Genomic DNA, 16,969 nt, shown 5'->3' on the forward strand with positions numbered 1-16,969 from the left:
ACAACATGTGACCAGTGGAAATCCCCAGGACAAATAATTTTCCACCCGCCTAACGAAGGACAAAGTAGTTCCTGCATAGAAGGGGTGACGAGTGTGCAACGAGATATCGTCTAACAAAATTCATAGTTGATAATACATTGAAATGACGACAATGACTCAACTTAAGAAGCCAAGGCCACTCGAGCACAAAATTACCATCTAGGAAGAAGGAGAAGGTAACCAGTTGCAAGCCTTTAGAACCAAACAAAAAATTTGCTTGGGTACCACATTCCATAGACAAGAACCGAGCATGAAAAGGAAACCCCCACCATGTTGAGTCCCTAAAGTGACGTAGTAGAGAATACTGCCACCAACTCAAACGCAGATTCAATCCCTATGTGGGGAAGAAGTAACACAAAAAACATGGACCCTAGCTCAATGATCCAACATATAACCCACATTTTATAGAAAAAACCAATACATAACACTTCATTTTTACAATACTTATCAATTTAACTATCCCTCAAAAACTTAATTAAATTTTTATTTACATATAAATATTTCAAATAATTGCAAAATAATTAAACAAAATAAACACTCAACTCGCTCATATAAATCAAACCTTGACCAAAAAAACACCCAACTGACTTATATAAATAAAACCTTGACCAACTAGTAATGAGGTGACATTAAAGTATTTCTAACACTTTGAGGAGTATAACCATGAGAATCTTTGATGTCTTTCATACCTTGTGAGGGCAAGCGAAAGTTTAGATGTGATAGACCTAATTAATATATAATGAAAAAAGATGATTTTCCACCCACCCACTTTCTTATGTATACTTCACACCAACTTTTCATTTACCTACTCTCACACCTAACAACAACTTCACTCTTTTCGGTCAACACGCTGCCAAATTTTTAATATATTTTCACAATTAACAATTCCACTCTAAAAAAAATTGGCATTTGTCCTTTTAATTATAAAAGTTATAATACTTTTATTTCCTTAGTATATTTTTTATTACCATTTTAATTTTAAAATGTTTTAAAAATAATTTATTATTAATGTGTAAAGATGTAAATTTTCATATTTACCAAATATTTATAAATATTGAATTGTTAAATGTTAAAAAAAAATTGAACCAATAAAAGAAAATATATTATAATATCTCAACTCAAAGGGATTTCAATCACTCACTAACATTCATTTAGTCGAGGTTACTATTTTATTTTTCAAAAATTTATTTAATTTTTTTTTCATAAAACAAATTCATATAATTACAATTCACAATAATTAAATTGTACCCACGAGAAAATAAAAAAAACATTGCTTCTGCTTGGCTAAGAGCTCGTCTTCCTCGGACGTAAGGAAACAGGTTAACGGCCCAAGACCCAGAGGCATCTGGCAGGAGTGATGAGCCTGCTCCCTTACGGACCACCAGCGGGTTATTTCAGGTGGCGTGGTTTTCCTATCTAACTGTGATGAGTCAAACCGACATTCGCGGATAGCAGCCAGAGATGGTTGTCCTCACTGTTGGTTTTGACACCTGAGTTGATAGGTTTTTCCACCTAGGTGAGAAAAATAAAATAAAAAATTGTCATGGACTTACAAATGGGATATATATCTTACCCTTTCAAGTCTACAAGATTTAAAAACCAAAATCAAGGTTCATCTATTCTTTATAATATGATTTTTCAATGTAAATTTTTATAATATTATTTTGTTGTGAGTTGTTTAGAGGTGAGATTTTATAGAGTTTTTATCAGATTTTTGTTTAGAATATGGTGAACAAATTACGGTTAAATATTAATTTATATTATTTAAATTGTTTTTTGATTGTATATATAGATTCAAGACCCTCAAAAACTTTTAAAACATTACACTTATGAAAAAATCACTTGTCAAATTTGTGATGTCAAATTCTAAACAAATTAAATTAAAAAATAAATCAAAAAATTTTTCAAAAAATCTCACATAAAAACACATATTTTATTTCATTAATTTTCATAACATTGTTTTGCATTATTAATCTCAAAATTACCCCAAACAAAATCATATCAAAAGTCTTATTGATATCATGGATGACCATAATACATCATTCGAGACACCTCTCAGAATTAAAATTAACTTGAAAACACAATTAATTATTTAAATTTTAATGTTTTAATTACATCATGATTTTTTTAATAACTTTATTTATTAAAATGTAAATATAAACCGTCTTTATATTAAAATTGCAGTTTTTGTTTTAAGAGGTTGACTTCCATATTAAACCTTTTAACATCTCATACTCATTGTGCCCAGAGTCACCCAATATGATAACTATGTTGTAAAAGTAATATAAGGTGTTATGTAGTATAATGTGCCTAGATTAATATTAAAAATTAAAAAATAATAATTATATATAAATTTGAGTTACCCATTTGATGAGTTTACTAATTTTTTTTTTAATAAATATGTGGTATTACATAATTTATGGCATTTGTTATGATTAAATTTATTTAAAGGCTTGAGAAGATCTATTATAGGTCAAAACTAAAAATAATACTTATATAAGTTTGAGTTAGTCATTTGCTGAGTTTATCAATGTTTTTTATAAATATGTGGATATGTGGTATTGCATAGTCTATGGTATTTGTTGTGATTAAACTTATCCAAAGGCTTGAGAAAATCTATTATGGAATGCAATCCCTCTACGTCGTTGGTTGATCCAGATTTAAGATGGATCTAGGTTGGTTTAATAGAAGTGAAAGTTTACCTCCTTATAGACAACCAAGAAGTTATTTTAAGTAGTGTTGTTTAAGTTTGACCCTCTATAAACAACCAAAAAATTATTTTAGGTAGATGGTTTCCCTTAAAAGAAATGATGAGTCAACTTACATTTACAAAGAGTAACCAACCATAACTCTTCTAGTTACCTACTGACCAATAAATTGTGATGAATTTTATCGCTTTAAAAAACAATAAGGAAAACATGATTTTTTTAATATAACCAAAAAATTATAACACAATCAATATTAATATCTATTGTGTCTATTTTGAAATAGGGATTCCACAATTTAATTATATCCATAGACATGTCTATTTGGAATAGTACTTCAAGAATTTTAATTTAATTATTAGTAACTATTAGGTGGATGGTAGAGATTTAACCTCCATGAAATATTGTAGAATATTTTTAGTAGTATTCACAAATCAAAGGTTGAGATTTATCTCCAAAGTGGTTTTGCCCTTTTTACCCTTATAATTAAATTAATTATGAACAAATATCATATAAAATGAGTTATCCATGATAAAATGAGGTGAATATCCATGGCTAAGAATCTTCTTACATACTTTTTTCAATATATATATGTTTATCATATATATTAAAAAAATTATCATTAATAATAATAATAATAATTTAAAATAAAGTTGTAATTAATATAATAATTTAAAATAAAAATAAAATTTAGTTTTTTTTCTTTAAATAAATTTTAGCAATGTGAGATGTAGCATAAAACCAATCCATCTTAACTACCTATCTATCAAGTGTTGATAGGAATCAAATCTCTCAAGGTGTAAACATTTCCTCAAGTTTTGCACTCACAAAAGAGTTTTGCACCTTGAGAGATTTGATCTCTCTTTATTCTTGGTAGATTTGGAGTTAAAATGGATCTAGGTTCGTTATATATATATATATATATATAGAGAGAGAGAGAGAGAGAGGTATTATATCACATAAGAATACCATTGGAAAAACCATGGGTTGTCAAAACCTAGAGCCAAAAATTGATAATGATAAATTGACTATATGACCTCAAATTTACCTTATCCTTATATATATAGGAACAGTTAGCATTTATATTAAAAAAAAAAAGAACGGGATTATGGCTGAAGTCCCTTAAAAATGTCTTCTTGTTCCAACAAAACATTCCTTTCAGAGATCCACAAAATTGAAGACCTATTTTTATGGCAGCATTTGCCTACTATTCTAAATAGGTGTCGACTATAATCACCTCAATATACTCATAATAATATAAACTTACTTGACATCAAAAAAATTCAAAATATGCAAATTATTTATCAAAAAGATCTAGATTCGCCCATCTCTCTGTGTCGCATGATGTTCCATGTTTATCTCATTGTTCTTGTTGTCCCTACCTCCTTTCCATGCATGGCCTTTTTCCTTTCAGACTCATTGTTGGTTCCAACCTCTCTGACATTAAACAAAGCACCACGGCTGATTTTTTCCTCTAAAGTAGCCAAGGCACAATGGCTGAGTCTATCCTCCAAAGTCGCCACCTTGATGTCTAGGCACAACCAAGTCTTCATGATATCAAGTTGGAATTGCTCGAGTTTGTCCTGTAGTAATTCAAATTTGGTATTCATAAGCAATTGAAAATTCCACCATTCTTGACCCTCCGATGGGTTCTTTTGATCAAGGGAACGCAACAGCCCTTCAACCAATTCCAATAGCCTTTGCAACAACTTGTTGCATTTGGTTCGCTCATCCTACTGTGTCTAGTCGCCCAAGTTCTCCAATACCAAAATAAGTTGCTCCGTGCTTCAGGCTTCCCGGGATAATGACCACCTATGTTCATAGTTGTGAATGCTTAGCAGTAGCATGGTCTATAATTGAAGAATCGTACAATGTCGTTTATAAGAAAACTTTCCTGTGGATTTCCTCCCTGTATTGTTGAACTTATGGGTTGTCAAATTCGTCGCCAAATCCATACTTGAATCTTGTCATGCTCCTCGAAGTGTCATTCGCATGCTATAGAGGTATAGGAGAATTAACATTAATCTATAGTGGATTGGATTCTCTACCAAGGCCGAGGTTCCCCTCGCTTGTGTGAATTATTTGCCACCTCGAAGCATCAACACCTTATGCCACATGTTCTTGTGATTCACCACCAAATTTCACCATATGCTATTATGTTTTGGACAGGAGTTTTGTTTCATGAAGTTGTGTGGCCAAGGAATATATGTATTCCACTGAGTCTTGCATATCGATACCATCCTACAGGCTGTAGTCCATGTACTTGAAAGGAGGAATGCTTGAGTGGCCTTCTCCATGGAGATTCGTTCAAATATCCAATTGTGTAAGCCATTAACTTGGAAATTAATGCCTTGATAATTGTATTCAATATTCATGGAATGGGTGAAGTATGGATCAACCCATGGCCAATTATAATTTCCCTTACTCTAGTGTGACTAGTTTGTTGGTCAATGAGTCTGCCAACATGTTCAATTGTCGTAACACATGGAAGAATTTGATTTTCTCGAATTGTTTTGTTTGCAAAATGATCCTCTGGAGAATAGGAGGAGTATCCATGCTTTGCATTCCTTTGAATTTCCACAACTTTCTTATCAATATCATTAAATCCTTGAATATTGTTAATTTGGAGATTTTTTGCCATTGCAATTTCTAAGTCATACCATAGCGCTAGGTATTTCGTTTGGTTATTGGTTGTTGTGCCCAATCCCCATGCATATTAAATCTTTGTTTGTTCGTCTGGGCATAAAATAACCCCTCCCATTCTTGCCACCCCTAAACTACCATAACAATATTTTTTTTGTATCCTAGAGGAACCCAGCAGCCTCCTTGACATGTAACTACTAGTAAACTTTTGGGGGTCTACGATTTTTCCTCCTCTTCGTAAATCGGGTTACAACCAAGGGGATTTGAACCTTGGATCTCTTAGCTTTCATAGATTTCACATTACTTCAATCACCAATTGAGCTCCCCCTTAAGATATGAACATTAGTTTGCTATAATTTTATTTTAAATAATATAATTTATTTTTTCACTAAGTCAAATTGTTTACATAACATTACAACATCTCTTCCATACTAGGCTGAGAGCACCTCTTAGAGAAATAAGTGTTTTGATGTTTATTATGGTTTTGATGTTTGTTATGGATTGATTTCTATAAAAATTTACCAAGTACTTAATTTATATGCTTGTGCTAGTTTAATTATCAGTAACTATTAGGTAGGTTGTAGGGATTTAACCTATGTGATTATTCATAGTAGTATTCAAAAATGAAAGTTTGAGATTTATCTCCAAAGTGGTTATAACATTGTTGTCTTTTTTGATTAAATTGATTAATTAAAAAAATATCATATGAATAAGTGTCATATCAAATGAATTATGGTTTTTTAGCATGTGGTATTGATAAGTCATTGTACTAGCCTGCCATATTCTAACAAAGCCTATTTTAAAATTTATCCATGGTAAGGCAAGGGAAATTCCATAGTTAATAATCTTGTTACATATTTTTTAAATGTATATATGTCTTATATATTAATTCTTTTATAATAATAATAATAATTTAAAATAAAGTTATAATTTAGTTAATTTTATGATTTCTTTTTAAATTTTAACAACGTGAAATGTATCATGAATTAAGTGTTTTTATGCTTATCATAGATTGAGAACCATTTAATTTATATAGTTGTGTTGGTTATAATTCAATAATCACAACACAATTAACACTATCAATATATTTTCAATTCAAGGGGTGACAAAAGGGGCATTTTTCTTATCTAGAAGAATCCTAGAGAATAGTTTAATTATCAATAACTATTAGGTAAATGGTAGGGATTTAACCTATGTGAAATATTCTAAAATATTCATAGTAGTATTCAAAAATCAAAGGTTAAGATTCATCTCCAAAGTGGTTATGCCCTTTTTGCCATTTTTAATTTAATTAATTAATTAAAAAAAATGATATGAATATGTGTCATATCAAATGAATTATGGTCTTTTAGGCATGTGGTATTGATAAGCCATGATATTGGCCCATAATTTAAGATATAGTTATAATTTAGTTTTTTTTTTAGCAACGTGAAATGTACCATGAATTAAGTATTTTGATGCTTATCATGGATTGATGTCTATCAACTTTTACAACCATTTAATTTATATAGTTGTGTTAGTTATAATTCTCCAGCCCGTGGTTTTTCCTAAACCAACCTAGATCCATCTTAACTTTAGAGCTACCAAACACCAAGAGGGATCCAATCTATTTTCATTGTAAAAGAGGTTTGCACCTGAAGATAGTGATTTGATTCCTCTCACCGCTTGATTGATTTGGAGTTAAGATGGATCTAGGTTGGTTAATATATTTACAATTCAAGGAGTGACAAGTGCATAGGGAGCTTTTTCCTTACCAAGATAAATCCTAGAGTATAGTTTTGCATGGAATCTTGTTCATATGACAAATCACCAAGCAAAAGAATATGCATTGCTCCAAGGTCTTTGATTGGAACACTAGTGGGGCATACACAAGTTATTGGTATTTGGGAATTCCACAATTAACATGAGGCATATGACTCATGGAACATTTCCAAAGGACAACAAGTTGGATCATGTCCTCTTTATAATTAGAACCCTCAAAGGAAAATTTGAATCCATGTAATGGTTCCATGTCCTACATGCCAACAACCAATAGGTAGTCACACAAGGAATCTTGATAAATATAAAACCAACTTAGATCCATCTTAAATCCAGATCTACCAAGCACAAAGAGGGAGAAAATCTCTTTGCATATCAAGAGATTTGATCCCTCTCAATGCTTGGTAAATTCAAAGTTAAGATGGATCTAGGCTGGTTTAATCCCCCCCATTAAATAGGTTGTATTTCCATATGAATACCATGGGTTTGTTGGGTATGTGTTATATTCTTTGCACAAATACTCCTAAGCGTTGTTACGTTGTGTCAGGTGTAGTGAGGGGTTGCAAAGGGCGATAGCTCCCTTGCATTGGGGTTCAGGGTAGTGGCTCGATTTTTTTATGTGGACCCAAGGATGGGGGGGGGGTCCCAAGGATGGTGGGAGGACCTACCCATATTTTTAAGCATGGTTTTGGGCATGATGATTTTTCCCATGGTATTTTGTAGATCTGGCTAAGGGAACTACAATTATGTTCTAATCTAGGGTTAATGGAATAGGGGTTTATGAATGCTTCGACATGTATATAATGTATTATAACATTGAAAGAAATATAATGAAAAATCAATCTGGTTTTCCTAGTTTTGGGTTCCAAAAGAAAAATCTCTATGTATATTTTTTGTTCTCTCCATTTTATATTTTTCTGCGAGTAATTTCTATACAGTGTTAAAACCTTCAAGGTTCTCATAAACATGTAGCTTAAAAACCACTTATAACTTGACCAAGTCAAGTTTACGTTGGCTACCCAACAAAATGGGTTATCATAAACTTGTAGCTCAAAAACTACCAATAACTTGACCAAATCAAGTTTACCTTAGCTACCCAACAAAAATTAATAAAAATAAAAATAATAACGTAGAATTTTAATTTTAACATAAGATTATTTTAATTTTATTTTATTTTGACTAAGTTAAATGTTTACATCACATTACAACATCTCTACCATACTCATCTTGGGAGAATCTTTAGGCACAAAAGGAAGAAATTAATAGTTAATGGACATGATTATTATAAATACATTTCATACACATGTTTTGATCAAAATGGAACTCTAAAAAACAACTCATTAATTATCTCATATATATACATATACACACACTTTAATCACAACATTTATTTTACGATCCTAGATCCATGTTAACCCCAGATCTATCAAGTGTCGAGAGGGACCAAATCTCTTGATGTGCAAACCTCTTTTCTGAGTGTAAAAATTGAGGAAAGGTTTGCACCTTGAGATATTTGATCCCTCTTGGCACTTGATAGATTTGGGGCTAAAATGGATCTAGGATGGTTATATCTCCCTCCATCTCTTCTTCTTTCTCTCTTTATCTCATCCCCCCCAAACACACGCACTCTTCCTCTCTCCATATATATCTATCTCTCCCTCCCTCCCTCTCTCTGACTCTCTTTTCTTCCCTCTTCCTCCTCCATCTATATCTTTATCTCCCTTCGCCTCTCCTTTTTTTTCCCTCTATCTCGCCCCCCAAATAGACACATTGTCTCTCCATATCTATCTATCTATCACTCTCTCTACATATCTATCTATTTCTCTCTCCCTCCCTCTTCCTCTCCCTCGTGAAATTTTCATCTATCACAACAATCAAAAATTATTTTCCTAGTTGTTAATTTATTCAACAGTTTATCTACTGCAACAAACATCAAATAATTCATATTGTGATATTTATAAATAAGTTGCAAAAGAAAATAGCACTAGAAACTGATAAAACCTAGCACACACATAAAAATATGACACAGTTATTTTTGGACAAATTTCCCCAGAAAACCCAACATGGGAAAATCAATGCAGCAGCTAAGGGTTTTATTATTATGCACCAATGAAATAATCTGAGTACAATATGGATGTCATAAACTGGAAATCCTACAGATAAAATACTGGCAAAAATAATATGAGGGAAATTACCCTACTCTAGGAAATTCTAGCACTAGACTACCTCTGGAAAGCAAGTCACCCAACTGGGTCTACACAAGCCCTGCATCAACCTGAAACTTCCTACCACATGTGTTGCATGAATTGACTGCTAATTAAGTCATCCTTCCTACTTCTAACTAGGAAAACACCTCTCTGACACTGGAACCTCTTCATGGTCTCTGGAATTGAAAATGTATTCCTTCCTCAGCAAATCGAACTGCCCACTAAAGCCTCTACGCAACTTCCTGGAGAAATTTTGGCCTCTCTGCAAATGCACTAACCAGATCTAGAAATCGTCCTCTAGCTTCATTGTTCTACCCCTCATTGTTTTACATCCTTCTCTGGCTTTCCGGCAACTATTTCTACTCTCTGGAAATTGAACTGCCAAAGAAATCGAACCCCATAAGTGTGCTCTCCATCTACCCATCGACTTCTTATAATCCTCTGCTAGAGCACCAACATCCAAAATTAAAACTTAATCAAGGGCCCAAATTAATTCCCTATCGATCCGTGTGATTTTATATAGGATTTTAACTTTATATCAATTAATATTGATTAATTAACTCATTTTCCTAAGTTTAGACTTAGGAAATAATTGAAAATGGAATAATAATCTAATTGAGGCACTTCTAGCTGGAATTTCCATAAACGATTTATGGGTTATGGAGAACTCATGTTTTTTAGCCTCTCCACAAAGTTTCGAGACTAGAACACCCTTGATGCTATAAAAACTAACACTCCCTCTTAGCAAGGAAGGTGTTCTAGTGTTGCATCATTGTTGATACAACACTTTGTCTTTGTATCACCCCTCTGCCACGTTTTTGATGTGTATCTAGTGCCCACCAACTAGTGTGCAACTCTAATGTTGCATTTGTGCTACTACTGAGACTTCCATATTGCTGCCAACTATGCATCTACACTACAACTCCCTCTCATATGTTGTTACTGTAATTGAAGCTACTGTGACTAAGAAGCATCCAAAATACTGAATCGAATGTGTTCAATATGATGCATCTATCTCCCGAGTACTGGATACTACTAGCCTCTAGATAGTCACTGAAGAATCTGTGTTACTTCCAACTCTACACTGAGCCACCTGCTATGTTGTCAACACTACACTACGCTCCTCAGTATCTGAATACTACTAGTCTGCAACTGTCACTATGGAATCTGACTACATCTCCGACACTGATCCACCCTACTACTAAATATTATGGGCCCCTGTAGCCAGGTGATGATCCATGAGGTGTACTCCACAATGGATCATGCCCTATCCTATCTTTGCAATCTCTAGGACTACAACTCCAAATCACCCTACCTCTTTCCTGGAGGTATGGCTGCAAACATGGAAAACACCTTCCAAACTGGAAGACAGATTATTAATCATCGCAGATGTTGTTGCCTAGTCCTGCTTCTCCTACTTGTCCTTCTTCCTAAGAGGAAACCGTGTGTTGTAGTGACCAAACTCACAACACCTTAATCATTTAACCTTTGACAAGTCCTTCTTCCTCTTCTTTTTCTCCCCCTGCCCCTAACTGGGACCCTTAGATGCTAGGTCCACATTCTACTCCTCACTCTTCGGTCCCTTGCTACTGTTTCTGCTGATGGTACTCTTCAATAGAGTCTACCTCAACTCCTCCTATTGTAGATTAGATCACATCTTGTCCCACTTCGACAAGGTGTCTCTACCCAATATACTCTAGAAAAATACCTGCCAATCCTCTGAGACATTATTCAGTGTCAATCGTAAAAGCTTTGTGAGTTGGGGCGCCTCCCCAAAAATTGAAAACTTATCTTGGACTTCCTAAATCCGTGAGAAAGGCATCTATGCTCTCGCCCTTCGGCATCTTTGTGTTCCTCAGCTTCTCCTGAAGAAACATCTTCCACTTCTTAGAAGAACTCTGAAATAGCTCAGATAGAGCATCCCACATCTCCTTAGTCGTTCCTTTGTCTACCACATGTGAGACAAGATGATCTCAAACACCATCCAAAATCATCCTCTTTTCCTTTTCCATTTCTTTCTTGTACTCCTTCTACTAATCGGCGTCCTAGGTAACTACTAACACATTTTCTGCATAATTATTTAGACCATGCTCATCCAGAAGGAAGGACATCCTAGCCTTCCAAATGACATATTTGGAGGCTCCCTTCAACCTGCTCTGATCTCTGAGCCTTGTTGTGGCCATCTTGAATTCTGATGAAAACTCCCTCTTTCCCTTTTCTCATCTGTTGGATATGCTATTCAAACTCCCTTTTGGAGTGAGGAAATTTGCACTTAGCTACTACCAATATTCCTAGAAAAATCAAACTTCTGAAAATCGAAGTCCCCTTAGAGAAATGTTACCTATGTTGTGTGTGCTTTCCTCTTACACCTAATGTTGATTTTGCTGCCGCAAACTACTGCAAAACCCTCTACATCCAACCAAGGTATCTTATAAGAAAAAATATGAGTTGTTGTTGCTCCCTCTTATTACTAGAATCACTATCCTGGGCAAATCAAATTTTCTGCCAACTTGCAACTAAAAATCGAACCCTTGACCAACAAATCAAACTGCCTATCTAGGTATTGTGCAACCTTTGCGAATTTCAGCTTGCTGCTCCCTTTAAACAACGAAATTCCCTTCTCCACTTCTGAGCTTCTTGGTTGATCACTCATGCTCTGATACCATGTGAAATTTTCATATATCACATCAACTGGAAATTCTTTTCCTAATTGTTAATTTATTTAACATTTTATCTGCTACTGAAAATATCAAATAATTCACACTGTGATCTTCACAAATAAAATCTAGAAGAAAATAGTGTTGGAAACTGAGAAAATCTAGCACATGGGCATAAAAATATGCCACAACTATTTTTGGACAAATTCCCTGGCAAAACCCAACTTGGGAAAACCATTGGAGCAACTGAGGGTTTTATTATTATGTTGCAGTGAAATAATCTGAGTACAATCTGGATTTCGTAAACTTGCAATCCTGTAGCGAAAATAATGGCAAAAATAATCTTAGGGAAATTACCCTCACTCCCGGCAATTTCGGCACTTGATTTCCTCTTAAAAACGAATCGTCCAACTGGGCCTGCACAGGCCCTACACCAACCTAAAGTTTTCTACCACACGTGATTCCTGAATCAATTTTTAATTAAACCACCTTGTCTGCTGTTGATTGGGAAAATGCCTCTTCCGAACTCTGGAACATCTGCATGGCCTATGGAACTGAAAACTTCTTCCTTCCTCAGAAAATTGAATGGCCCACTGAAGCCTTTGCACAGTTTCCTAGAGAAATTTTGGCCTCTATACAAATGCATTCACCATATCTGAAAATCTTCCTCTAGATTCATTCTCTGCCATTCACTATTTATGCTTCCTTCTCTGGCTTCCAGAAACTGATGATGCTCTCTAGAAATTGAACTGCCAAAAGAATTGAACCCCACAAGTGTGCTCTCCATCTACCCATTAACTCCTTCTTATAATCCTTTGTTGGAACACCAATGGCCAAGATTAAAACTTAATTAAGGACTCAGATTAATTCCCTGTCAATCTGTGTGAGTTTCTAGATAATTTACACCTTATCTCAATTAATATTGATTAATTAACTTATTTTCCTAAGTTTAGACTTAGGAAATAATTAAAAATGGGCTAACAATTTAATTGATACACTTCTAGGTGGAATTTCCATAAAAAATTTCCGGGTTATGGAGAACTCCTGCGTTTTAGCCTCTCCATAAATTTTCATGACTAGAATGCCTTTGATGCTATAAAAAATAACACTCCCTCTTAGCAAGGAAGGTGTTCTAGTGTTGCATGACTGCTGATGCAACACCCTGTCTCTGTATCACCCCTCTATCATGTTGTTGATGTCTAGCCACTACCCACCAACCACTGTGCAACTCTGATGTTGCATATGTGCTACTAGTGAGACTTCCATATTGTTGCCAACTCTGCATCTACACTGCAACTCCATCTCATTTGTTGTTGTTGCAACTAAAACTACTGCAACTAAGAAGCATCCAAAATACTGAATCAAATGTGTTCAGTATAATGCATTTGTTGCCTGAGTCTTGACTACTACTAGCCTCTACACTATCACTGAATAATCCACGTTGTTGCCAACTCTGCACTGAGCCACCTTCTCTGTTGTCAACACTGCACCGCGCTCCTCAGTATCTGACTACTACTAGTCTACAATAGCCACTATGGAATTTGACTACATCTCTAACACTGATTCAAATATTGTGGGGCCCCATAGCCAAGTGATTATCCATGAGGTGCACTCCTCAATGGCTCCTTCCCTATCTTTGAAATCTCTAGGACTACAACTCAAAATCTCCCTACCTCTCTCCTGGAGGCATGGCTGCGAACATGGAAAAATATTCTTCCAACATGGAAGACAGCTTTTCAATCATTGTGGATGTTATTGCCTGGTCCTGCTTCTCCTGCTTGTCCTTCTTCCTGAGAGGACATTGTGTGTTGTAGTGACCGAACTCACCACACCTGAAGCATTTGAGTTTGAAAATTCCTTCTTTTTCTCCCCCTGCCCCAACTGGGACCCTTATATTCTAGGGACACATTATCCTCATCACTCTTCGGTCCCTTACTACTATTTTCACTAATGGTACTCTTCAACAGAGCTCACCTCAACTCCTCAAGTTGTAGATCAAACCACATCCCGTCCCACTTCGACAAGGTGTCTCTACCCAAGAGACTCTAGAAAAATGCCTGCTAATCCTCTGAGACACTACTCAGTGCCAATTGTACAAGATTTGTGGGTTGGGGTGCCTCCTCAATAAATGACAAATGATCTCAAACTTCCTGAATCTGAGTGATAAAGGCATCTATCTCTCGCCCTTCTGCATCTTGGTGTTCCTTAGCTTCTCCTGAAGAAACATCTTCTACTGCTCAGAAGAACTCTGAAATAGCTCAGACAAAGCATCCCACATCTCCTTAGTTGTTCCTTTTTATGCCACATGTCAAACTAGATGATCTCGGACACCATCCAAAATCACTCTCTTTGCTTTTTCCATTTCTTTCTTGTACTCCTTCTGCTAATAAAGGTCCTGGGAAACTGTTACCACATTTTCTACATAGTTCTTTAGACCATGCTCATCCAAAAGGAAGGACATCCTAGCCTTCCAAATGAACTTGTTGGAGGCTCCCTCCAACTTGTCCTGATCTCTGAGCCCTGTTGTGGCCATCTTGGAATTTGTTGAAAACTCCCTCATTTCCCTTTGTTCAGCTACTAGATATGCTATTCAAACTCCCTTCTAGAGTGAGGAAATATGCACTCTGCTACTGCCAATCTTCCTAGAAAAACCAAACTTTTTAAGATCGAAGTCCCCTTGGAGAATTTTTCCCTCTTCTAAGTGTGCTTTCTCTTCCACCTGATGTTGATTTTGCTGCTGCAAACTACTGCAAAACCCTCTATGTCCAACCAAGGTATCTAATCAACAAAAATATGAGTTTTTGTTGCTCCCTCTGACTACTGGAATCATTATCCTGGGCAAAGCAACTTTCATTCCAACCTTCAACTAACAATTGAACCCTTTCCTAACAATTCAAACTGTATGTCTAGGTACAGTGCAACCTTTGCAAATTTTGGTATGTTGCTCCCTTTGAACAACCAAATTCCCTTCTCCACTATTGATCTTCCTGGTTGATCACTCATGCTCTGATACCGTGTGAAAATTTCATATATCACAGCAACTGGAAATTGTTTTCCTAATTGTTAATTTATTTAACAATTTATCTGCTACGACAAATATCAAATAATTCACATTGTGATCTTCACAAATAAACTACAGAAGAAAATATCACTAGAAACTGAGAAAATCTAGCACACACGCATAAAAATATGACACAATTATTTTTGAACAAATGTCCTCGGAAAAACCCAACTTGGGAAAACAAATGAAGCAACTGAGGTTTTTATTATTATGTTGTAGTGAAATAATCTGAGTACAATCTATGTTACTATATACATAAGGACTAGGAAGATGGAGCTCTCGCTCGCGCTGCACCATTTAGGGTTAGGGTAATCTGCAGTTTTACTGCAGTCTCGACATTTTTTACCCTGCAGACTTTCCGGCTGGCTACTTGTCTGCATCCGTCTTTGTTGCAGCTGCCTCCTGTCGTCGTTGGTCTCTAGGTGTCGTTTTCACTCCTGTTTAGGATGGATGATGACATGGATATCGAGATGGTGGACTACTTGTCGGATCCATTTCTTGGCCAACCCATATTTAGTAGACCTAACCCTAGCCGGTCCTTTTCTGTCACCCCTGTGCTTTCCGTATCCGCTTCGTCCTACTCTACTCTAGTGGTCACCCTTCCGAGTCTCTCTGCTTCCTCCCTTCATTTCGGCACTCTTTCCATTGATTCCCCTGCATTATATTGCCCGCCGCTTTCTCCAGGCACCCTCCATTTGCTCTCTGCGGTCTCACCGCCCTCCCCATCCTTCGAACCAGACCCCCCGGAGGACGCTTACCAAAGGCATACCTCCCTTCCGCTCTAGGAACAAGTCACGTCTGGCACTGCTGAAAACCCTTCCGTGGGGCCTTCTCTTCAGGGTTTCATCCCGTCCTCTTCGGCTACCAATTCACCGTCTGGTTGTTTTGAAACCCCAGTGATCAAGGTTAAGTCAGCCACTCAGACCCAACAGGAAGGGATCTCTACCTTGGACCCCTTGCAGGATCATCCCACTGCGCCACGGACCTGCAAAAGAAAGGTAAAGTGCATTAAAGCCACATCAAAGGATTTCACGATTAATTTTGGCGAGGGTTTATCAATGGGAGAGATTGCGGACAAGTCAAGCACTATCCTGGTTGGTCATGTCCGGGGAAGGGCTTATTCGGTAGAGCGTTTAACACTCTGGGTCCAAGAAATCTGGGGAAATACTCTGAAAGAACTGTCGGAGGTGCAGATCCTTCCCCGCGGATGGTTTGCATTACATTTCACAAAGGAAGAATTCACACATTTGGTACTTGCCCGCTACTGGCATATTGAGATGGCCCCAGTCCTTCTCAAGTGTTGGAACCCGATGTTTGATCCAGAACAGGAACAGATAGGCACTGGACCTCTCTGGGTTCATTTTTCAGGGCTCCCTCTACAGTACTGGTCAGAGGATGTCTTCGTGCAGATCGGGAACACGCTTGGTACCTATCTTGACTATGACAGATCCTACATCCAGACAAAGAATCGAACCCTTGCTCGCATTCTTGTCCATTTGGACACTCGGGAGGGTTTGGAGGAGAAAATTACACTGCAGTGGAAAAATGTCACTCAGGTATAGATCCTGGACTATGAGGGAGTCTCATTTCGCTGCAGGAGGTGTCACAAGGTTGGTCACATTTTCAAGGAATGCCCTCTGGTAAAAAAGGCTCCGGAATCATCGATTGTAGCTGATGGCAATAAGGGTCAATCTGCTCCTCTCTCGGAATGTCCTCCCATTCTGACAACTAGGGCTTCTATTCATGCGGTCCCCCCTCAGGCTGTAACATGCTCGTGTAGAACACCGTCACCTCCCATGATGCGATCCAGGGCAGCTACTGAGACCGCGAGGAAAGCGGGTACCACCTCTTACCCCATCTCCTCTGCTTTTGTTTCTAGTTCTGTATCACATGTTACAA

General features: G+C 36.4%; 1 protein-coding gene across 1 annotated transcript; it reads left to right on the top strand.

Moving 5' to 3' along the window:
* Positions 1-16,128: 16,128 nt before the first annotated feature.
* LOC149197542 (uncharacterized) lies at positions 16,129-16,632 on the top strand. Its single transcript, XM_089408718.1, has one exon. It carries the CDS (start codon positions 16,129-16,131, stop codon positions 16,630-16,632), a length of 504 nt encoding a protein of 167 aa, XP_089264844.1.
* The last annotated feature ends 337 nt before the right edge of the window (positions 16,633-16,969 follow it).

This window comes from Pinus tabuliformis, chromosome 2_2, assembly GCF_031772625.1.
Source record: "Pinus tabuliformis cultivar Carrire ecotype Pingquan chromosome 2_2, CPIR1, whole genome shotgun sequence".
Classification (NCBI taxonomy): domain Eukaryota; kingdom Viridiplantae; phylum Streptophyta; class Pinopsida; order Pinales; family Pinaceae; genus Pinus; species Pinus tabuliformis.